The sequence below is a fragment of the Cololabis saira genome, chromosome 18, assembly GCF_033807715.1.
Source record: "Cololabis saira isolate AMF1-May2022 chromosome 18, fColSai1.1, whole genome shotgun sequence".
Classification (NCBI taxonomy): Eukaryota; Metazoa; Chordata; class Actinopteri; order Beloniformes; family Belonidae; genus Cololabis; species Cololabis saira.
The window spans coordinates 24,761,150-24,785,151 of NC_084604.1; the positions used below are offsets into that span (position 1 = coordinate 24,761,150).

Here is a 24,002-nt window from a genome sequence, read left to right on the forward strand (position 1 = left end):
ATGTTCATAAACCTGGTGGCTGAGGAGAGAATTAAAAAGGGATCTAGACGGGCGATAAGGAACGACAATATCCACCAGGAGCTCTATCACTTCTCAGCTGCTCGCGGCTCCCAGCTGATTTCTCATCAGCACCGACACAAAAAAAAAAGTGTTGCCGCTTGAAGCTTCTTTCACTCTCATTTTTTAACTTGATATCGAACACAAGTCACAGACCCAGCAGCACATATATCATCTCCTCCAGGTTCTACATCTTTAGTGTTGTTGTCTTCTCCTTTTAGATCACACAATCAAAGTCAGAGTCAAGGCGCACTGAGTAGGTACTAGTGGAAAAGTGCCATATGATAGTACGGCAGCATTTGACAGGCTTTGCAATGCAGTTCAAGATGAAGTGGGTCAGGTACAGTATATATACAGAATAATATATATATATATACAGAATAAGGAGCAGTGAGAAAGATATGACTTACCTAGAGATCACCACATCATCAGCAGCACATGGGGGGAAAAGGAGGAAAGAAAAAGGTCATTAGAATCAGTTTTTGACCAGCAGTTCTTATTTTCCATATACCCGTTTCCCTGTGATGGACTAGCGACCCGTCCAGGGTCAGCAAGAGCTGGGATCGACTCCAGCAGATCCCAGAGACGTTGAGTTGGAATAAGAAGGTACAGATAATGGATGGACACAGTTTAACATGCAGCGTTCAGCAGCATATACCTCCGTGTACAGTTGGACAGCGTTTCATGTGCATGACTTGGCCACATCCCCAGATTTTCAACACTGCGTTTTAATGAGGCCTTGCTGGTTTATGCATCGCATCTCTCCCGTCCAGAAAATGATTATCTGCTAATCTGGATTTACATATGGACTGCACAATGTCGTGGAGTGTATTTCGGAAATGTGTGGAAATGTGTTCCAAATGCCCCAAAATGACTGTTATGCAAGAGTTTGTTCTTATCTCAATCCTCTAAAACACCATTAAGCATCTCACACTGACAAATTTGGCCTTTTATGCAGCCCGGATTCATGGACACTTCTTTTAAGAGTATTTTACGAGACCCACTTCTGGTTATGGCCAACACTGGCTAAGCATGGTGAATATTTAGGTCAATATGATGTTGCCCTATATATGTGACTTGTATGAAAAACCACAGTTACTTACTGTAGACACCAAATAAAACACATTACTCACTAAATTCTGTTAAATGCCACTAATCCTGAAATCTCCAAACTTCCATGTTAACATGAACCACATTTTGCCAAAGGCAGAAATGTTAAATCAGAATCAGTCATCTCTTGGATTGTATTTGATGGACTGATGTACTGTAAGTAACAACCAACTCATACCCAGCAGGGAAGGAGGCAGGCCAAGGCAGGGATTTGCTTCCTTCAAAGCCTTCATTGTGCATTTTGCTTTTTACGTGCTTATGATTGTCCGATAGGGATGGGCGGGATGGACTAAAAAATGTATCACGATAATTTCTGGCATTTATCCCGATAACGATAAAAAAAAATACCAATTCAACTCCACCTTTTCAACTATAAATCTATCTCGCTCTCAGATCCGCCATGTTTGTTACACAAAAACGTCATCAGCGGGAATCCTTCCTTCCTTCCTTCCTTCCTTCCTTCCTTCCTTCCTTCCTTCCTTCCTTCCTTCCTTCCTTCCTTCCTTCCTTCCTTCCTTCCTTCCTTCCTTCCTTCCTTCCTTCCTTCCTTCCTTCCTTCCTTCCTTCCTTCCTTCCTTCCTTCCTTCCTTCCTTCCTTCCTTCCTTCCTTCCTTCCTTCCTTCCTTCCTTCCTTCCTTCCTTCCTTCCTTCCTTCCTTCCTTCCTTCCTTCCTTCCTTCCTTCCTTCCTTCCTTCCTTCCTTCCTTCCTTCCTTCCTTCCTTCCTTCCTTCCTTCCTTCCTTCCTTCCTTCCTTCCTTCCTTCCTTCCTTCCTTCCTTCCTTCCTTCCTTCCTTCCTTCCTTCCTTCCTTCCTTCCTTCCTTCCTTCCTTCCTTCCTTCCTTCCTTCCTTCCTTCCTTCCTTCCTTCCTTCCTTCCTTCCTTCCTTCCTTCCTTCCTTCCTTCCTTCCTTCCTTCCTTCCTTCCTTCCTTCCTTCCTTCCTTCCTTCCTTCCTTCCTTCCTTCCTTCCTTCCTTCCTTCCTTCCTTCCTTCCTTCCTTCCTTCCTTCCTTCCTTCCTTCCTTCCTTCCTTCCTTCCTTCCTTCCTTCCTTCCTTCCTTCCTTCCTTCACGTTGTGTGTGGATTTAACGCAGAACCATAAATCAGCTTTACACAAAAACGTCATCAACAGGAATTTATCGTTTTTACCGTGAGATGACAAATTCTTATCGTGAGGAATTTGTTTGACGGTTTATCGTGAACGGTCAAATATCGCCCATTCCTATTGTCCAACAAAGTGAAAAAGATGGAAATAAAGAGAGCTGACTAAACCTGAAACCTCAACAACAGCAATGACAAAAGCAAGATTTGTTTTAGTGCTACTGTCCATTTCAACCGTTGCCAGATGCTGAAGTCCATCCCAGCTGTCGGGGGGGCGGGGCGGGGGCAAAAGGTGTGATAAATCCTGAGAGAAGTCACTAGTTCATCTCTGGATCCGTGTACAGGCTATATAGAATCACATGAACATCAGATATCAGATCAACTGCAGCAGGAAATCAGAGCACGATTGGAAAGCTCACTCATGCACGAAGAGGACATGCAAATACCACCCAGATGGCTCCAACTGACATTCAAACCAGGGGCCTTGTTACCATGAAGCAACAGTGCTAACCACCTCCATGCAGCCTCCAACAAGAAAATAAATGTCCAAAAAGTTTTATTCTGGTCAAAATGTATGTTCTCCCAGAGATGGGAGGAACCAGCTAAAGTAAAGTAAAGTTGACCAGGTGTCCACCAGGACAGCCAATAGCAGCTTGTGTGCCAGACGGCTCTCTTTCACATGATTGGTTCTAACTTGTCCCAATAAGAAGGTCAAACTGAACCGCACCAGGAAACACTCGCTCACACACCCGTTACCCTGACAACTGGGGCAGACACCCAAAAAGTCGAGCTGGAGTCTGCGTCAAAATTGCAGGTCTTGGATCTCGAGGCCCTCATTTTAGAGCTATATTTACACAAAGGCAGCGTGCGTGGCTGCCTATGTGTCTTGTAACGGTTCCTGGCACGTGAATGAAAGCAAGTCCAAAATTGTTATAAATAAATACAACTCAAAGCAGAGCCTCAATCTTATGAGATGTTTCCTTTGCTTGGTGCAGAGTGTCTGCACAGTATGCACGTGTGCACTCTGGGTGGAATAGCGCTATACTGACCCGTCTGTGACACAGTCTGTGTCCAAGCATTAGCTATAAAAAGATGTACACTGAGTGTGCAACACGGGCAGGACAAGAAAAGACAGAGTGGAAAAAAAGGGTGGGTGAGGATAAAAAAAAAAGTAAGAAAGAGCAAAGGCAGCATCAAACTCAGCAAATTGTCAAAACCTTTCTTTGTCGACAGCTCAACTTAACATAAATGTCCCGTCTCTTTACTTTTTTGGTTTCTAGAGACTTTTCATCTTTTGAAATATTAACATATTAAGAAATTAGATTGATCAGAGTCTGACAGACATGAGCATCAAACAGGGATTAGACGGGCAGTAGGAGTACATAGTACTTAAGATTTCCACCTCAGCCAAGAAATATTTCATTACAATAATATCACAATATTAAAACCGCACTTGATGAAATAAATGAACAGGCACATGCATGAAATACTGCAACTTTTATTACACAATTGATCAATTGGATTTTTCTTTTCAAATGAGATAGAGGAAACTGTGACAAGTCACATATTTTATGCCTTCTAAAAAAACAACATCCAAAAAAAGGGACCATAAACTTTGCATGAGAACTCTTTGAACCCTTTGAGAAAAATGTCAGGCCCTCAAATCATCCAAACTATTTGCATCCCTGAGTTGTTTTAGGATGGGGGGGTGGTTACGTGGGCACATATACACAACAACATCATCAGGTTCCACATTCCTGCCAGACAACGCACACTTACAGGTGGAATGACTGATAAACTGATTTTTCAGTGCTTCAAATACATATATTCATTAAATATGTGGAAATGGGGACATTTTGAAGGCAAGATTGTGTAAATTGTTTATTTAAAAAGAATAATTTGATGCTCACATTTCAATCAATGCATAAAAAGAAAGGGATGGTAATGAAATCAGCTAATAAACCCTTTACTACAAATAGACATGTTATTTTATTGTTTAAAATTGAGTTGTTTGACTAATTCTGCCCAAAACAAAATTGGGTTAACTTGTTTGAAAACAGTCATATGTCATGGAAAGCGCACTTCAAGTTGAAATGAGGTTAAACAAGAGAACAATAGTCAGTACAATATTGGCCCCGACGGTTTAGAAGACAGCAAGTTTATTGTTCTGACCAGCACACTCCATTAAGCTGAAATGCCAGCTGTGAGAAAATGTTTGTTTAAATGTTCTGGACTGCTGCCCAATCACAGCAAGAAGTGTGAAAGTCAACCTGCCTGCATCGCTTTTACTATTATTCGAGTGTGGAGTGAGGGGTCTCAAGACTGTGTTCAGACACTTCAATGATGTCTTATTAGAGCAGCTGCAACTTCTAAGCATCCCATGTAGTAGCTGGGTGTCTATCTAGAGGTGCAGTCAGTCAGAAGTAAACTGTTGAAATACAACTTCAGAGAAGATATGCAACAGGAATGAGTCCATCAAATTGCTTGGAGATAATAAACCAGGTTCTGTCAGTGGACGGCAGTGTTGGCCGCATTGTAATAATGACGTAAAAACTCACTAAATATCAAAGCACAAAAAAATAAAACTTTTTTACCATGCCATAGGGGAAAATATAGCGGTTATAAAGCCACTCTATGTAGCAATATCACTTCTGACCACATGGGGCCTTGTTGCCCTGCCCTGTTGACAATACGTGATACTGACAATACTGTACTAGTGATTGGGGACTGACTGCCACTTCTTGTAATACCACTCTGTCCCACTAGAGCAGGGGTCGGCAACCCGCGGCTCTAGAGCCGCATGCGGCTCTTTAGCGCTGCCATAGTGGCTCCTGGAGCTTTTTCAAAAATGTTTGACTTTTTTTTTCATCTTTTTTTCTTCTTTTCTTTTTTTTCTTTTTTCCTTTTTTTCTCTTTTTTTCCTTTTTTTCTTTTTTTTCTTCTTTTTTACTTTTTTCTTTTTTCCTTCTTTCTTCCTTTTTCCTTTCCTTTTTAATCTCGACATTTCGACTTTTTCTCGTAATTTTGAATTTTTTCTCAACATTTCGACTTTTTTCTTGACATTTGACTTTTTTCTCAACATTTGACTTTTTTCTCAACATTGACTTTTTTCTCAACATTGACTTTTTTCTCAACATTTCGACTTTTTTCTCGAGATTGTACTTCAACATTAATCTCGACATTTCAACTTTTTTCTCGACATTTCAACTTTTTTCTCGACATTTCGACTTTTTTCTCAACATTTCGACTTTCTCGAAATATATAATGAAAACTTACTAACTAATATAGAAACATGCAGCATGTGTTGCCTTCATTCTAAGGCTTATACAAGACTTTTCATTTTTTGCGGCTCCATACATATTTGTTTTTTGCGTTTTTGGTCCAATATGGCTCTTTTAACATTTTGGGTTGCCGACCCCTGCACTAGGGGATGCAGCTCTGCATTAACGTTGCAACCCCTTCAAAGTGCACCAACAACATTTTCTGACAACGCATCAACGCAATGCAGACCGCAAGGGCTGTGATTTGTTCACTGTACTCCATCATTTCGCTTTTCTACTTTGTGTCTTCAGCTAGACTTGCTCAAAGGTCGTGCAGACCAGCTCCTCGCACGACTTCTCTTTTGTTTACAATGCAACACTTGCAATAAAAGCATTAGCAATTCTACATCGATCAGCTCCAACTCCAACAACATCCTCGCTCACAGAAAAGCAAAACCACATGATAAATACTCAACTAACTTGTTTCACGTGATTTCATGAACGATCCTTTTGAAACACCTCCTAGAGTTTTGGGGGTGAATTACTTCGGGCCTCAACACAGAACCTCCAAAGCTCCAGGCCTGCGTTGAGGTGAGGGCATTCTCTTTGCATTAAGTAGATGGAGAAGCATAAACCAGGCTTAAGTTGTGCATTACACCAAAGGCTGAAACACGAACTGTCTTGTAATGTGCTGCGTCCACATGGTCAGAAGTAGTATTGCTACACAGAGTGGTTTTAGGGATTTTTCTTAAAAGCATGAATTAGGTCAATTCCTCATTCATGCCTACAAAAAAGGACAAACAATCAATACAGAGGCAGAATGGAAAATCAAAACTGATGCATTAAAAAAAAAGTCTGATCCCACAACAAAGGTAGCCATAGATCTGTATGTGCACTTATAAGAGCTCATATACACTTGTACTCGATTCCTAATACCGACGTTACCATGGCTTGGAAATGTAGCAACATTGGCTCGTGGTTTGTGAACAAACACTAATAAAGGTTTATACTGGTTTATACATTTATTAATCACCAAACAGGAAGAGCAGCAACCTAAACAAGGACGTTGCTTCCGCACCAATATGGCACAACCACATGTTGCCAAAGAGTAAGATTGCTGCATGTTTGTAAATCTGAGAAAAACAAAAGATAAAAATCTTAAAACCAAATGAGGCTGCAAATAGGGGTTACAATGCACCTGAAATAGTGTAAATATTAAGATATTTCTACAGTTTTGATGTAAAACTCATCCAAATATGTATTAACATCAAGGTGTAACATACCTTTCACACAGTCTGGATCTTTTGAATGAATTTTCCTCATTCTCAATAACTTGTAAGCGTATGTGACGCTTACAGATGCCCATCTACCAATGATAATAGAGGAGCAAAGTTAATGATGTAAGTCCTGTTGCTATGGTGCGGCATTTGTGCCTCGGCTAGAGTTACGCCGGTCTCCCGCGTCTTATTGACACTGTTGTCTGCAAAAACACACATGCATGTACCAACACACAACTAATTAAGTGATTAATAAATAATGGGACTCATCTGGAAACAGAACACCCCAGAGCCCTAGAAGAATAAACGATGTACTTACTTCACGCAAGCTTTCAAATATAAAAGTTGAAGTTGAAGAACAGCACGAAGTGTATTATTCCACAGCATTATGAGTTGCTTGGAGTTCTGACACAAATGCAGCTTCTGCCCCGGCGCTCTCTCATCGCTACTAGCCTGTGACATCACCGAGCCCCTGACATCACCTGCTTCCCCCCCGACACATCATTGTTTACCTATCACACATACAAACTGCTCTTTGACCGCCTCCTCTATGCAGCTCCACTGACCGAGTACGGCTCCCGCTCGCTCCCTACGGCAACGAGGAAGTGCAAACCAAGGAACAGGGGAAACAAGGGGGGCAATAAAAAGACAGAGACACATTTCTTGCTCTGCTTGTGCTCGTAAACAACTCATTCACTGTCTTGCTTGTTGAGACCGAGAACAAGAAACGATTCATGTGAGTTTCGGAGCGTGGTGAAATGCTGTGATGCGGTCAGTCCAAGTAAAACACATGTATATATATATATCGCTGGATGAGCACTGAATTATACATATCAGGTTCAGTTCTGCAGCTCTTCTCTTGCTCCACTCTCACCTGTTCTGTGTTGAGGCTGATACACCCAGTCGTCCTCGTCATCGTCCTCGTCCTCGTCTCCATGTGACACGTGAAGACGAGAGCGCGGGTCCGAGTGTTTGTGGTGGCTGTGAATGACGTGGAGCTCATTTTGGCTGTGGTACTCGCGTCTCCTGTGACGGGACAGGGTGGACAAGCTGAGCCAGCTAAGAGCCCGGGAAAGGCTCGCCGGTTTCTCCTTGTTGAAGGAAGCGGATCGCCTGTCTCCTTTCATCCTCACTCAGGGCAAGTAAAGTCCAGTATGGTGGGGAAATGTCAGATAAAAGCTTTGAAAGTTTAAATGTTAAATCCTCAGATGCAAATCCTTCCAGTTTGTGTGCAGAAATATCTACTTGAAGAGCAGGTCATGAGGGTCCAAATGTTGTGGCGGCAGCTTACAAACGCACACATGTGCTGAAATGCAACCAATCAGATTGTAAGTGAAGCAGTAAATTAGCTCCAGGAGGAAGTTCAGACATTGGACGGTTTGTTGCCCGTTTGCCTGCCATGTCCCACATCTGACTGTGTCTCTGACCCGGTCAACCTCAAACTCCCAACCTCCTTCACGTCACCAGTGTGTCACGAGCATTTAAATAAGCTTTTTTTTTCCCTTCCCTTCCCTTTTTTCTGTTTCTTTGTGCCTGAAGACTCCAGGCGCGATTCTCAAACCCGAAGGGAGCAATTTGGTAATCCTGCAATCTGGGAAACCACAGGTCCTCCAAAAACACTTATGCATAACCGAGTGGAGGGAGGTTTCCTGATTACAATCCGATACTTTTCATTCACTGCAAATCAGCGGCTGTTGTTTGCCGGTCATGCTGCGCGCCCTTGAGTGTCGTTATCTCCAGTTGTTAGCCCACACCAGCTGACATGCAACCCCTCAGCACGAGATCAGAAAAAAGGAGTTATGATGTTTCAGCCTCCTGGGGTTTATTCCCAGCCTGATGAAGTTACTCTCATGCTCACACGCTGGCAAAAACACACTCACATGTGATATCCTGCTGCCAAACAGAGGTCCTTTCTTGTCAGTCTCTTCTCTTCCCTCTAGTTTTACTGTCAATGGCAGTGGCGGAAAGGAAAAAGCGACCCAAAAGAAAAGTCAAGAACAAAACCACCGGTGTTGACAGTCGCGTGGATCTCAATGTCCAATCAACTGATGGTCACAAGTGATAAGGCAGGAATCCAGAAGAGAGGGCCACACGTGCTGCAGCTTAGAGCGCAGACAGGCAAAAGAGAAAAGCCTGTGCTTGTTCAATTTGCTTAACTCTCCGCTCAGACTGCAAGTGTGTGACTGCAACAGTTGACAATTGGGGCTGTGAGGACAGAGTTAGGACTGCACCCAACCAGACTACACACAAGGCTGAAATACGAGTCGGCTCGTCCCTTCTTCCTTACTCCCTGCCCCTCTCCATTTTCTGTGATGCGTGATCTCTGCCCCTCCCTTCCACTCGTTACCCGGCACGACAACCGCACATCACACCCCCCCTTTCCTCCTTTCATACCCTTTTTCCCCACTTGTGTGTGTTTTCCCTCCATGTCCCTTACTTTCTTTGTTTTCTCTGATTTTCTTTAATCCTTCTCAGACACTAGTGGCACCAAGTCATGTTTCCTCTTGCAGACAACGTTAAAGCCAGTATATATTTTTTTCGAGGCATTGACCCCAATGCTTGAGTTACGCCCAGGCCCGTGGGGGAAAAGAGACGCAACATAACATAACGCAGCACTTGAAATATGCATGAAGAGTCCTAAAGGAGATAACACAGTAATTTACGTAACTGATATTCAGCTGCCTGAGGTGCAGGAAAAGACTGGAAAAACTGGAAATTAAGTACTCGACTTAGTTTGAAACACAGATAGTATGATGTTTTTGTCCCAAAAAGGTAACCTCTGCTTAGTTTTACAGTATCGAAGTTTACTTGCCAAACATACCTCAGTTTACAGCAGCATTTGTTTTTTAAAGTTTGTTCTTATGTGGCCTTTATTAGACAGTAAGAGAGGAAAGAGAGAGAGGGGTTGACTCAAACTTAAAAAGCTAAAGTCAGCCTTGGATTTAAGTATTTCATTCACTGATGCAGTAGGGGTGCACGGATCATTCAGACGGTAACAAAAGAATAAGAAACATGTAATTTCCAGCTTCAGCAGCCCTGAATAAATCAGTCTTTTAAATCCATCGCAAACACATCACGGTCACAGCACCTCCAAGTACAGTAGCTGCACTGAGTCAAGCATGTGTGCGCCGCCGTCAAACTATTTCTCAGTATGTACAAAGTTCTTTAAGATAACATGTTGCACAACCTTCAAACTATGTAAGTTAACAACCACAGCATGTGGGAGAACAAATGGTGTAAACGCAGCAATACCAGAGCTTCTACATCTTGTTTGAAGCCATAAACACAAGCAGCTTAGAATGCACAGTTTTATAAAACATCTGGACATCTGGTTTTAGCGTCATCTTAAGCCTGACTGTTCCGTTTGGATTACTTGGTGCACCTGTTTTCTACTGATACAGCAATGTACTTTAAGTTCAAGGTTTCTTGAAAAAGAAAAAAGTATCAGACGCAGTTTTATATTTCAAGATGAGTAAAGGAGAGCCAAGGTTTATAAAATGAATAAATAAAGAAGCATATACTAGAAATTATTTCTAGTTGGAGTTTTGAAGACATGGTTGTCGAGTAACATTTTGTTTGTTTTGGGGATTTCTGGTGAAGGAGAGAGGAGATCCAGCTGAAGTTTTACAGAAATGTCAAAGTTAAGAACGGTCAATACTTCTATATTTGCAAGTTATGTAAAATCAAAAACTTTAATAATAAAAAAGATGTATATGTGGTTATATGTAGTTCAGAAGCTGCAAATAAAAAAAAGAAGAAAAGTGCAGCATGTAGCAGAGCGAAGTACACCGGTACAAGGACAAAGTCTCCACAGGTGGGTTTCTGTGAGCGGGATGCAGGGTAGTGCAGTTTTAAAGGGCTTCTACTGTCACCACAATATCACCGTTTTTGTTTGTTTATCTTCTTTTTTTCCCTTCCTCACTGTCAGCACAATGTAATGGAGACACGGCGGCTGAGGGGACCTTGCAGGATGTCGGTAGTTCCAGGCTCCTGGGTTTCACCACAGACCCCCCACTAATGAAAGCCGGCCTCGCGGTCAACTCGAAAGGTTGAGTTTTAAACTGTGTGTGCAACAACCTCAAAATCAATTCTTCTCATAATCTAACTCATGCTTACAGAACCTTCACTACATCGGAAGATAAAAATTAGCCTATGTTTATTCTGTCTCTGCAAGAACCTGAAGCTGCAAGGACTCACTGTGGATCTCTGCGTGGATCTATTACACCACTGAAAGCTGATTCCATGTTTGTGGCTGTTATGCCACGTAAACCTACACTCATACATGGGTCCGTCGGGTCCTTGACCTACATTTCTTTCCCTTTAAAGAGGAAATAAACTCAATCAAATTTTGCTCACATAACGAGACAACTTCCAGGTCCTGTAGACTCGGCTCAAATAAATAAATAAAATCATAAGAAACACACGTGATCACTAACACACAAATACGTGTACATGTTTAAAATCTTTGTCTACTGTGCTCAAAAAGAGCAATAATGCTTTGATAACTAACCAGCTCTACTTTGATAAAGGGATGAGTTTGATATAAAAGAAAAAAACAGCGTACTGATGAGAAAAACAACTTGGTTTTTACATAAAAACAACATGTAGCCAGGTTTTTTTTCTTTATGACCTAAACTATCCTAAGTAAAGTTAAGTCAAATATTCAACATAGGTCAACATCAATGTTCGACCCCCGACTTCATTGACCCCCCCGCCATGATCCACTCACACAGTGGCAATAATCCATAGGAGCAGCTGGACCGGTTCTGCTCAGGGGGGGCCACCAACATCTTTGAGGGGTTTAGCTTTCATCTGATTGATAAATATGTGCTAAAACCAAAACCTTTTTCATTTAGGACTGTCAGAGTATCAAACTTTGACTAGATGCTCAGATAGTTTAAAAATATCTGTCAAGTCCTCAAATGTTTTGAATGGAGAGTTAAAATCTTGCCACTAAAAAGAGAGCTCCTTTACACATCTGCTTTTTTATTGATAAGTAGTTTTCTATACTTATATGTGTAGTTTTTAAATGATGATCTGCTTCAGATACGTTTCATAGTCTTCCCCAGAGTTGGTATTAAATATAAAACGTATCTACTGGTGACTAAACAAGTGAGTGTGCAGCATTTCATTGTCATGACAACACAAGTTACACAGACTCTTCTGAAGGAAGCCTGCAGCTTCTCCCGATAGCCGCCATGCTATCACACAGGTAATGTGATTTTATCAGATCGGACGTGAAGCCGTGGGTAACACCAACATGACTCAGATCAGGAAACGCAGGCCACTCTGCTAAATACCGTAAGAGCAAAGACAAACAGTTAACACTAGTCAGTTAAGAAAAACCTAAAAACTACAGGGTAATTAAGGCCAAATTACATAGCATCCGAGAAGATTAAAGGACTTAGACAGGTGGTGAAAGAAATTATAAGAAACAAAAGTTGCAATAAAAACAAACACACTGAATGAGAATGCTCTCTGGGTCCACTGCTTAACGAGACAACGCGTGTGAATCCTGTAATTTCCATCAACATAAAGGCCAAGCTGCAAAACCGACTAAATTATACATCCTGCTACGTAAACACCGCAGCAGGTCTAAATTTCACATGACACACTCTCCAAGTTGGTATGACAGGAGACGTGACACGAGGGCGATCTGGTTGCCAGGTAACCCCATTTGACATCACAGGCCAGGAGCAACTGACAATTATAGACTCTGACAAGACAAATGAACCGTGATTTAAAAATGTCTTTAAAGAAAATCCACCAGTTAGCAGTTGATAAATGTCTGGGTCATGTTTCAAATCTCACTAAGGACTTTTTCACAGCATGCGCCTTTCAGTGGCGACACGTCCAGTTAAAGCCAGTTAAACACAGGGGTTCAGCTGCACCACAGAGGAAGGCTTTTATTACCCCCGAGCACCCCACATTTATGAGTGCTTGCGTGTGTGTTTTCGACAAAGACCACATGGCAGTGTGGGGAAATAAAAAAATAAATCAATTCTAAGAGAAAAGAGAGACAGAGACCATTTCATTTGTTTTGTTTTTTTCTGAAAAACGTTTGTTGCTCCATTTGCGTTCCTTGAGTAAACTCCTAATATTAAGTCTCATGCAATAATAAACACATACTTCTGAGGAATCCTGGTTTAAATTAGACTGTCGTTAAAAGAAGGTGTAAACCAATGCTTTGCCTGTGTGCGTGTGTGTGTGTGTGTGTGTGTGTGTGTGTGTGTGTGTGTGTGTGTGTGTGTGTGTGTGTGTGTGTGTGTGCTTGCATGCGTGTAAGTGTGCGTGGGTGTCATCGTAGAGTCTATATTGAGCTACTTAAAGAGCTGTTGCCATCTTTTTTTATTGGAGTGGCTTACGTGAACATGATGTGTGCATGTGCCATCTACTGTAGGCAACTTTACAAAAGCTAAAAACTACTTGTGATTGGTGTTTTTTTGTTGTTTTTTTTTTTGTCTTTATCAGTCTCATGAAGAGCTTTGTTTCTGATCATCGTTTAGGCCTGATATATTAACTATGTAGCCTAAAAATCATTATGTCTGCAATCAATTCTAAGGAAAAACAATTAAGTGAATATAAAAATAAAAAAAATCCATGGCAGCAACTCTAACTCCAATGCAATCAGTATGAGTGAGGCAAGTTAATATGAAAAGCCTGGCATTAATAAATGGAAAACAAACAACTCAAACTGCGCTATAAAGCCACATGGAAACAGAAAGCTCATTGTCTCTCAGTTTAATGAATTCATAAATGTGATTATTTGGACATGGCGATATGACCCATCCACCCCCAGGGCTGTGACAGTACTCCCCCTCACGTCCATATCATATTCATTTTTGAGCAGCAAAATCATTTTTCAGACTCGTAACGTTTAAAACAAAGAAAAGGGGAGGAGTATATAGTTTTGCCTTTTTTTTCCAATTACCGGTATAAGTAAAAACACTTGAAAAATATTGACCAGGTCAAATTTTTAAATAATCATTTAGCCACTTTGAAAGCGTAACAGCAACAGGCTCCTGAAACAGTGAAACAAAGAGGAATGATGCATGCTTTGATATTAAACCTACTTAGCTTTTCCTTAAATTAAATCGTACAATAAAAATAATCCTGTCTTCAATAAACTGAAGTTCCTTTGGCTCCATCTGGGTGATGGTGAATGATGCTCCCGTATTGACATGTTCAAATGGCTTCCTTGTGTGGCAAAACCAACACCAAATCTCTTAAATAAAGCCTAAATCATATATACGGTATATTCTGCTTTATTTATCCCAGACAAGTGGATTTATGCTTTAATATTGACTTGATGACGGATGTCCACAGCAACTAGAAACCTGTTATCTCTGCCGTACAGCAATGTTCATCTCCCCACAAAGGTAATGTATCCATGTGTTGGTTCGATGCGGGCCATTGCTGCCACGGAAGCCAAAGTGCTCCTGTAGTGGTGGAAAGATGGATGCCGGCTGATGCGGGATCAATCCTAATCCGTTACAGCTCTACTTCAAGACTGATGTGCAGCAACGGTTGCTCTTTAGTTAATTCCCAGCTGAGAACCATTAAAGCAGCAAAAAGGAACTTCTGATGTTATTGTGAGCTCTTTGGGTCCACCTGTAGGTGCAGCGGTGAAGTCGCTTTTACAACGCCGTCCACGTAAAATGCAATTTACCTTCGAATCGAAACTGATATTTTAACATTTAAAAAGATTTCTTCGTGCTGCTTCAATGTCCAGATGTTTTATCATGTTCTGAAACCTAAATCTCAAAATTGAAAGTAGACGTACAGACAGAAGATATCGCATGGCAACATCAAACTGCCTCTAAATTGATTTGTGGATTGATTTTTTTTTTAACAACACAAAAAGGCCGTATTCTCTATCACTTCTGACTCATTGATCCTTTCAGGATCCTGACCTCTTCTTTGACCTCAGTTATTAGCCTTCATTTCCCCTCACTGCCTCATTCATCTTTTTTTTCAGAATTAAGTTCACGGGTTACGACTTTGAGGAAATGTGGCACAAAAAACAATGAAAGTCTTAATAACTTTACACACCACATAAGTTTTCTTAATATTTGGTCATTTCAGCATACAGACATTCAAGACTATTCACACATTTTGTATAAATTGTTTGGTTTAGAATGTTCATCCAATGCACTAATGTATGTATCTGTGTGATCAATAGAGGTCAACAGTTCATTAACTGACCTCATATACTGAAATGATGCACTTAAATTGCCAATAAGAATGTTTGGAGAGTGATTTTAATCACCGTTATTGTCTGCATGAATGTAATGGAGACTGAGCATAGATACACTTCCAAGACAAATACTCTCTTACATCATCAAAGCTAACGGGTAAAATGTTAATTAAAGAATACAAACCAGACCTCAGACATAACAGAGGTACAGCAGAAAAGGTGATTACTCCATGTGATAACAGATGAGGAGGAAGTGGAACATGTAAGTGAAAGAGTACGAAGTGTCCTACTCTCAGGTGAGATGCTGAGCACCGTCAGACCTCCAGGGGGGCAGGGCAGGGCTGGTCGCCTAGCAACAGCCCTCTGGTTAGTGGCAGGTCCAACCACAGGGCTGTATCTAAGGTTAAAAAAGTAACAACATATGCATTGTCTGATTTTAGCTTTTCCAGGACAATATTTTACTTATCTATGTTGTCATCTATGTTGGTAGTTTAACTCAAAAACTAAAAATAATAGTTTGCAGATTCCATCTCCTGTAGATTATAATGAACAGCTCTTCTCCTTTAATACTTTCTTTGGTTAGAATTGAACTGTTGAAGTAAACAATACTAGTTGAGGGAAAATCATTGATTGCAGTGAACTTGTTAAATCAGCATTTTTGCAACTATTACTTGTCTCACTATTTACAGTTACAAATGTCCTGCTGTTTCACAATATACATATGCATGTTGGAGTTGAGGATTATAAGCTTCAAACACAGCAGTTTTGTATCCTGAGACGTGAAACTTTAGTTCAGACTAATCAAGGAATATTGATCTCCTCTGCATGTAATTACCAATATCTGCCACATGGTGGCACCACCGGACAACTTACTCTGCAAATCCTCCACGCTGGTCAAGATTGGGCTTGGCACAGTTCAATGGGCTAGAAAATGTGTACCGGTATGTGTGTTGAGTCTGTTCATTAGTGCATGCCTAACACTTAACTATCCGGTTTCAGTTTCAACAAAATCCCACATCCTAGAGGGAATAAGGTTTGTGCATACGCGTGTATGCAAAGATTGCAATCTTTATTCAGTGATAACACAGTTATTTTAAGCATTCAAGGCCTGTTGGCCTCTCTGGAATAGTCAATTTGAGAGCACACACACACACACACACACACACACACACACACACACACAGTCTGGCTGAGTTGTTAGACGGGGCCAAGTTGGCGTCCCTGCAGTGGACGCTTGTCACTCTGGTTTGAAGACTAATCCCTCATTCCTCTGGCCATGTGCTTCACCATTCAAGCAGCTTCACTTTAATGCTTTGATGAAAAATTACTGTGAAATCTGAGCAGTATTCTGCCTCTTTTTTTCTGCTTTCAGTGTCATTACTTTACAGCAATGCATTATGAGAACAAAAAGAACCCTGTTATATAGCACTTGTGGAGAACACATCTATTTAAATAAATGTGCAGTCGAGTATATATAAACAACCGAGCATATTGGGATGTAGAAATTGATCTAAAAAGTAAGGGTTAAACTCAAACAGTGTTTTATTTTCTTGCAAACTATTTCTGATTACATAAACTTGGAGCACCGTGGTGATGACGCCAACAAGTCAGAGCCTGTTGGTCATCTGGAGCATCTTTGCCAGGAATCTGCATGTTTTCTTCTCTTTGGCTGCAATTTACAGACACTGATTAAACAACAGTAAGAAACTATAAAAGAAGCTGTACTTTGTAAGAAAAGCAGCTGCCAGTAAATGTATAGATGAAAAGCTTTACATCGTGTGTTTTTGCACGGTCAGCTTTTAATTCTATTATTCCTGAGAAAAAAGCTGCAAGCTTCGCTAAAACCAACTCTGTTTATGCACGCCCCTCAAAATGTGTGTTGTCTGTTTTGTTTTTTTGTGAGTGGTGTATGGAGATTGCCACTCCAACACCACCTCCCCCACCCTTCCAACAAAGGAAAAAGGGAAGGCAGGTAATGACCTTTGACATCTCACCCCCCCCCACCCCAAAACAGCAGCTGACTCAAAGCTTTCCTGCTTGAAGTAGAACTACAAAGCAGACTGGGCATTTTAAACATTTGTGCACCAGATCAGAGGATGCTGGGTGTTACATCTGTGCCCAAACCCGTACATAGTTCAAAATATAGATAAAGGAAGCAAATATTCAGGGGGCAACTGAACCACATCTGTTGAAAACAGCCACGTCCAGAAGAAACAACTGGACTCAGTATTGATGATGCATCTACAGATTGCGTGTCAGTCACACGCTTTTCCATGTATGATCTTTAAGAGGAATTATTTTTATTTTTTTATTTAACTTAATACTATGAACAGAGAAAATAAAGGGAAAATGAGAACAAGAGCATAGTAGACCGAGGTAATCCCACGGTTTGAAAAGAATAAAAGTTGGAGAAAAGGAGTGGCATAATAGCTTGCAGGACAAATGAATTCCAGTAATCTGAGAAGGGCATTCACATGCTGTTGCACACACACATACACACACACACACACACACACACACACCCAGCAGGGCCATGTCCAGTGGTTGAAGGAGAGAAAGGGTGCGGTCGACTTTACATTCCTGATCAGTCATGCCTGAGCAGAGGGGCTAGTCCTGCAGACCTGTGGCCAGATGTGCTCTGCATATAAATCTTACTTCTGCACATGTACATGGTGTAAAATCTGAGTATTTCAAGATTGGAAAAACAGGGTCCTTCTGAGGCGGTAACACAGGTGTCTCTCTACTACTTTATACAAATATAAGGCATGGAGCATGTACACCGTATACACAGAAAACAAAGAGAACAATCATCAGTATCAGAAGTGGAAGTAGCATAATGATTTATGATGAAAACTAGTTTGACAGTCACCCAAGGTGCTCCCTGTTTTTCTCAAGAACAACAGGTTAACCCGTTTGTCACCGGTACAGTATTTACAGTAACTTGTGCCATTCTGGCATGCAGTTGGACCTGTTTTAAAGTCTTGGCACTGCTCCCCAAAGCAGCATGAGTCAGGGCACCTGAGCGGAGTGCTGACAGCACTTTAAATGACATCTGTTTAAAGGGGGACCACCGGTCAGGCAAGAGGAATGCTTTGTCTTATAACACATGCTCATGCATGAATTAATGCTGCCTGATAAATACACAAGAACGTGCACTCGCGCACTGCTGCATACCGGTATTGAACCCCATAGCCTTTTACTTGGCCCAGACAGTGATTTGATAGTGATCTCTTTGTCTGAGTTATGCAGGCTATTTATGAAGACGTGTTATGCGTACAAGCACACGCTTGTGTATGTGCTGTTATCTGTAAACAAAGAATTCAATTAAAATGCTCTGAGGAAAAGAAAACAAACTATTTCACACCCGTATTCATTGTCTATACCTGCTGTACCCTATACAGGGTCGCTCGGAATAACAGAGCTCTTTTAATGCATCCTCGCGGCAAAAGGCAACAAAGGTGCAACAACCCACCTTGAATAAACTGTTTGAAAGAGGAGACACCTGATTACAATGCAGCTTTACAGGCATATTATGTAACTGCTGGAGAAATCCAAACACTGTCAATTTGAAGGGTTTTTTTCTATGTTATAAAAGCACTCAGAGATGGGATCAGACCTATTACAATGTCTATTTGTCAGTTCAAAAATCCATGATAGCCACTCGTAAGCCTGAGCAGTAATATGTATTTATGAGCCATGAAACAGCACTCAAATGTTACCAACATCTGCATTTTTAACTCAATTTAAGTGAACAGTGAAAACGATAATTCAAGGCCGTGGGTCAATGTTCAGATTTTGTTTCTCATGAAGTAAGACGGACTTGCATGAAAGAGGCCTGCATCATCTTCTGGTGATGGACAGAAAGGGAGGAAAGCGCTAAGGGAAAGTTCAGCTCATGTGCTGACAGCCAATCTGGCTCCCAGCAGGAGCCCAATCTGGCAAAACGCCCATCAAACCCCACGGGGACTTGCTTACAACACTAGTGAATCTGGTGTTGTGTGGCGCCGACAGAAAAACAAAAAAAAGCAGAGCAACAAAGAAGAAGAAATAAACCCCAAAGCAGGGAAAAAAAAAAAAAAAAAAAAAAAACAGGAATTAAAGTTTTGTTGATTGTTGTTTTTTGGGAGGACGGGGTCCATAAAAAGCCACATATACATTATAATTACAGTCCAGAGGTGTGTTTATTATTTGCCACATATACAAAAGTGTTCTTAACAAGCACATAAGTGGGACACGGGGAAGGGAAAACTGTAGTAAAAGCCAGGATGTGTGAAATAACAGTATCGCAGTTCTTTAGTGTATGTGTGTACATGTGTTTCCTGCAGACAAACATGGCCCAGAAACACACTGCACCGGCATCAGCACTGATTTAGAGATGAGTGAAAGGAGGGATGAAGAAAGTGATAGAGAGCTGAACATGAGCAGAGAATGAGAAGGGGGGGAAAAAAAGACAGCAAGAATGAGGCAGAATGATGCTGATTAAGCAGGCCGACCGTTACCGTGACAAAAGGGGTTGACTGGGTCTGGCTTTTTGCCCTCTACAGCTGTGAGCTGTCTCCTACGCACACACACACACACAAAGAGGGAAAATGCATCCGTTATTCTGTGCTTATCCCTCTTATCTAAACTCAGCAGTGCAGAGCATCAACCCGGCACAAGAGCCTCTTCTGAACGCTGGACCGGGACCAGCATTAATTTAGCCACACGCATACATGTTTGTGCAGATTCTTGTCTGCAGCCTCCTTTCACCCCTGCTGGCTTATGTTCCTTATTCCTGATCCAAGAACAGCTCCCGGAGCAAGTCGTCCCGTTAGGGAGGGAGAGAGATTTAAGAGCAGAATCCAGATCAGCAGTGGCTGGCCGGAGCAGCTGGCCACGCCGCCTTCCAGCCGTTACAAGCTGGGATTTCAAGGCACATTACAGACAAAGCATGGGTGTAATGGGGAGCACGCACACACACACACAATAGTGCAACTGAAAATAGAGCACTGGAGAGGAGCACACCCTCAAAGAGTAATACAAACAAAGAGGGAGTTCATACTTGTTTCACAATGATTAACTACTCAATATGGCAGGATGGTGAAAGACACACACGCCAGTCAGAAGTGGAGTTCCCTCCTACAAGCTGACACATTTTCAGAGTGGAGATCCATCTGGCCACCTTCCATTTCTACCCCCCCCCCTTTATTTTCCTTCCCTCCTTTTTCCTTTGTGTCATCTTTCCACCTCCTGCTCCTCTTTATTTGTCCACCTCGATTTCTCACCAACACATCTCAAAAAACATTTGATCATATTTCTTCTTTTTCCACACCCCCCTCCTCCTTATCTTGCCTCCCCTCTTTTCTGAAACACAGGTTTTCATTGTCTCCGTCCGTTAGGGGGTGGAACACAAGCTCTCGGCCCACCTCGGAGCCAAAGGCCAGCCACCCACCCACGGAGCACCAGCACGTGAAGGATTTCCCCTCTGTGCTTGTGAGTCTGGCCACGAGCGGTCACCACGTCTGTATCTGTCTCCTTAGTGGTGTAGGAATACCTGTGCACGGACACCCTTGCAGCTGGAAAAGCATTTCACAGTAGGACTTCTGTGCATTTGCTTGCATAAGAAAAACAAATCTATGCCCCTACTCCACACAAATAACAAAAAGGTGAGAACTTAAGTTACAGTATCAGTTCCACCAACGTGCTCACCTCCTCCAGGGCACCATACAGTTTTCAAATCAGCTGAAATTTCTGAGATTCTTGGGGAGAAAACCTTTGTTAAAGCTGGGCCCTGTGATTTCACTTGGTCATATGTAATATCACTGGAGCAGTTTGCCGCCAAATGTAAACCAGCTGGGATGAAAATCAGCAACTCCAATTCTGAGGCTTTGGTCCTCAGTGGGTAAAGGGTGGAGTGCCCTGTCCAGGTCGGGAGTCATGGTGGAGAAGGCGCTGAGCCAAAAGTCCAAGCTCTGGATTTACCAGTCAGTCCACGTTCCTAACCTCACCTATGCCCACGAGCTGTGGGTAGGAAGTGAAAGAATCATGGATACAAGCGGCAGAAATGAGTTTCCTCTGAAGGATGGATGGATGGATGGATGGATGGATGGATGGATGGATGGATGGATGGATGGATGGATGGATGGATGGATGGATGGATGGATGGATGGATGGATGGATGGATGGATGGATGGATGGATGGATGGATGGAGTCTACAGCAGCTCTCTTCGTACTCCTGTTTTCAGGAGATGAGGAACAATTTCATGGAAAGACCAGGACATGAATGAATGAATGAATGAATGAATGAATGAATGAATGAATGAATGAATGAATGAATGAATGAATTTTATTTTTGTGTCATGTCCGAAGACCCATCCCTTTACGGGATTATAAGACACCAGAAACAGAAAATCATCAAATACACAATATCAGACACACTTAATTGGGAGCTGCACAATGTACACCGGAAGAAAAAAAACTAAATAAATAAATCAAAAACCAATCAAAAATGTATGTTAACTTTGATTGGATTTGTTGTTTGATTGGATTTTTCTTCCCCCTAAAGAGAAATCAAAATACAAAACTCTGAAATTCTATCGGGAAGTATCTAATATTTCTTTAAAGTGAGTGGCACATATTCCTAAGTTTTCTTATTGTAGGGGTACAATGTTGAGTTTGGAGACACGTTTAAAACAAATTTTACTGAAAATTTTTTTTTTTTTAATAAAATAAAAAATAGACAGCTAAAGATTGGAAACTCCAACTGTAGATACTTATTAGGTCTAATTCCTAAAATCCTGAATCTTGGTGTCACAGTTTAGCTTTGGGATGCAGAAAATCCCATATCAGGATTGTCCAATACTTTAAAAAATACTGTATATCAATCAGTCATCGCTGATCCGTGAGCCGACCCATTTGCTTTGAATTTGTTGATAATATATGATGTATAATTAGATTATGTTTTCATGTATGTTGAGTTTTAGCTGCTATGTTTTGTTTACATTTATTTGACTTAAACTCTACTTTATTTGGCATTTGAATACTGATGCACACTTATTTATCAGTCCTGGTGCACAAGTGTTAATTTCTTACATCATATATACATCACATATCAACAGTTCATTACATTTATGTCTGTGATATTTTGTAACATGTTGTCTTAGGAAATAATTTGCTTAGTTTTTTGCCTCTAGTCTCTTCCACGTGCTAAGGTATTCAGAAATAATATCTTATCAACAATAATATTGTATCAGGTATCTATCAAGTTGGAAACTACAGATGTCCGTAGCGGTATGGAGATTGAAAACATTGGACTGGTGTATCCAAAGTTCAGCTTCCCTGAAAGTCAATAACATCATCTCCGATGTGCAACAGAAGACGAACAACAGTCTTTTTTCTAGAAAGTAGGGAAAATTATTGTGTTGTGGTGGCTTATAATAAAAATGAAAAATAGACGATTAAAACTAAAATTTGCAATGGAGTAGTAAGAAAACAGTTTTTTCCCCCAGACTCCTGTGTAATACGGCATTCGGTAGCCTCCACACTCTCCAGACCCTCAATAATAGCCAGGTCATAAAGTCAGCAGACCACACGTTAACAATGACTCACAAAGCTGAGTGCAGGGTAGAGCCTTGTTTCAACCAACATTGTAAATAATGTCTTGTGTGGGAGCCTCGCACTCAGTAGCTGAGAGGGCGATCGCTCCCACTCGTCTAGACAACAGTCGCTCATTAAAAGCAGCAGTTCATAGATGCTGATTTCACCAGATCAAATACTGTTGCTTCTTAATCATTCAAAGGATTATTGACTTTCGTGAATCCATTCCTCATCGGTAATGTCTTCATAAAAACTGAGTTTGCTCAAATTAGAATCGATGAGTAAAATTTCCTCAGCCAAGCCGCAGGTCTGACCTGCATTAATAGTTTCTCAGATTGACATCAGCGTGAAGCCAAATTCATTTTAGTCGTGTCTGTGAGCACAAATCAATCAAGACCGTGGATCCGCTGTGGTTTAAGGGCACTGTTACACGAGCCAAGGTGTATCGTGCCCAGACACGACGGAAGATTCCCACTCCGCTCAAATTTTAGAATTACCCCATTATATTGCTAAATAATAAGGATCGGCTGCATGCACACATCATTTACAAGTTTGTATACATGCGCTCTTCCACATAAATGCTCAACCATACTGGGACCAAGCAGTTTGTGCACGGAGCAGTAGTTTAAAAAAAACAAACCTTAGGGGTCAATTATGCTTATGTACGGTACAACTTCTCTAGAGTGAATGAACCCTTAATCATATCACTATTTGGGTAAGCTGTGCAAAATGTATCCATCTTCTACTTTGACTTAGTCTAGCAGGCTTATTTAATCGTATTTGTTTTTACTTTGAACAAAAGATTGATATTTGTTGCAGAGTCTGCATGATTACAATGTTTTCAACTGCATACTGGTCCATTATTAGTTATACGAGTATACAACCATACAAGCAAATGTGCTCCAGCACAACCAGAGGCTGTCATGCAAATCGCTTCTGGTTGTGCCACACTGCATTATGGGATACTGTATAAAAGGTAGACTGGTCAGTTGAACAGTGGACATTTTTCCAAGAAGTAGCAAAAAACAACAAAGTGCTTCTCACATAGTCCAGGATGTGCAAAAGCTCACCTTTCATATTATGTACTACAGCACGATAAAATCAGTGCACACTAGAAATATAATATGTGATCCCTAAAACCTCAGTCTGATTAATTAAAGTGATAAACATGTACAGGATGTTCGGACAAAGACGTGTATAACTTTCAGAGAAGCAGCTCTAGCAGAGTTCAGAAGCAAAGTAGAACAATGTAAAAAGTGAAAGATGAAAAAAAAGTGCATTTCTTGAACTTCAAATGTGTAAACAAGCAGGATCAAGCAATGTCTGTTTTAAACTGACTGTTGAAGCAAATTTCATTGACAGTCATCAATGAAATTTGAGCTTGCCAGCAAAGCAGGTAGATTATATATAAAACAGTAATAATGCAG

General features: G+C 41.2%; 1 protein-coding gene across 5 annotated transcripts in view; it reads right to left on the minus strand.

The window, feature by feature from the left end:
• nhsl1b (NHS-like 1b) overlaps positions 1–24,002 on the minus strand; it is a 119,765-nt gene that overhangs the window by 60,527 nt on the left and 35,236 nt on the right. Inside the window, exon 1 of one of the 5 annotated variants that reach the window (XM_061746437.1) lies at positions 7,677–8,955. The exons of the other annotated variants lie outside the window; for them this stretch is intronic. Within the exon in view, the coding sequence (XP_061602421.1) occupies positions 7,677–7,929 (253 nt within the window). The 5' untranslated portion in view covers positions 7,930–8,955. Of the gene's footprint in view, positions 1–7,676; positions 8,956–24,002 lie in introns of those variants that run through there. 5 annotated transcript variants of the gene reach the window in all.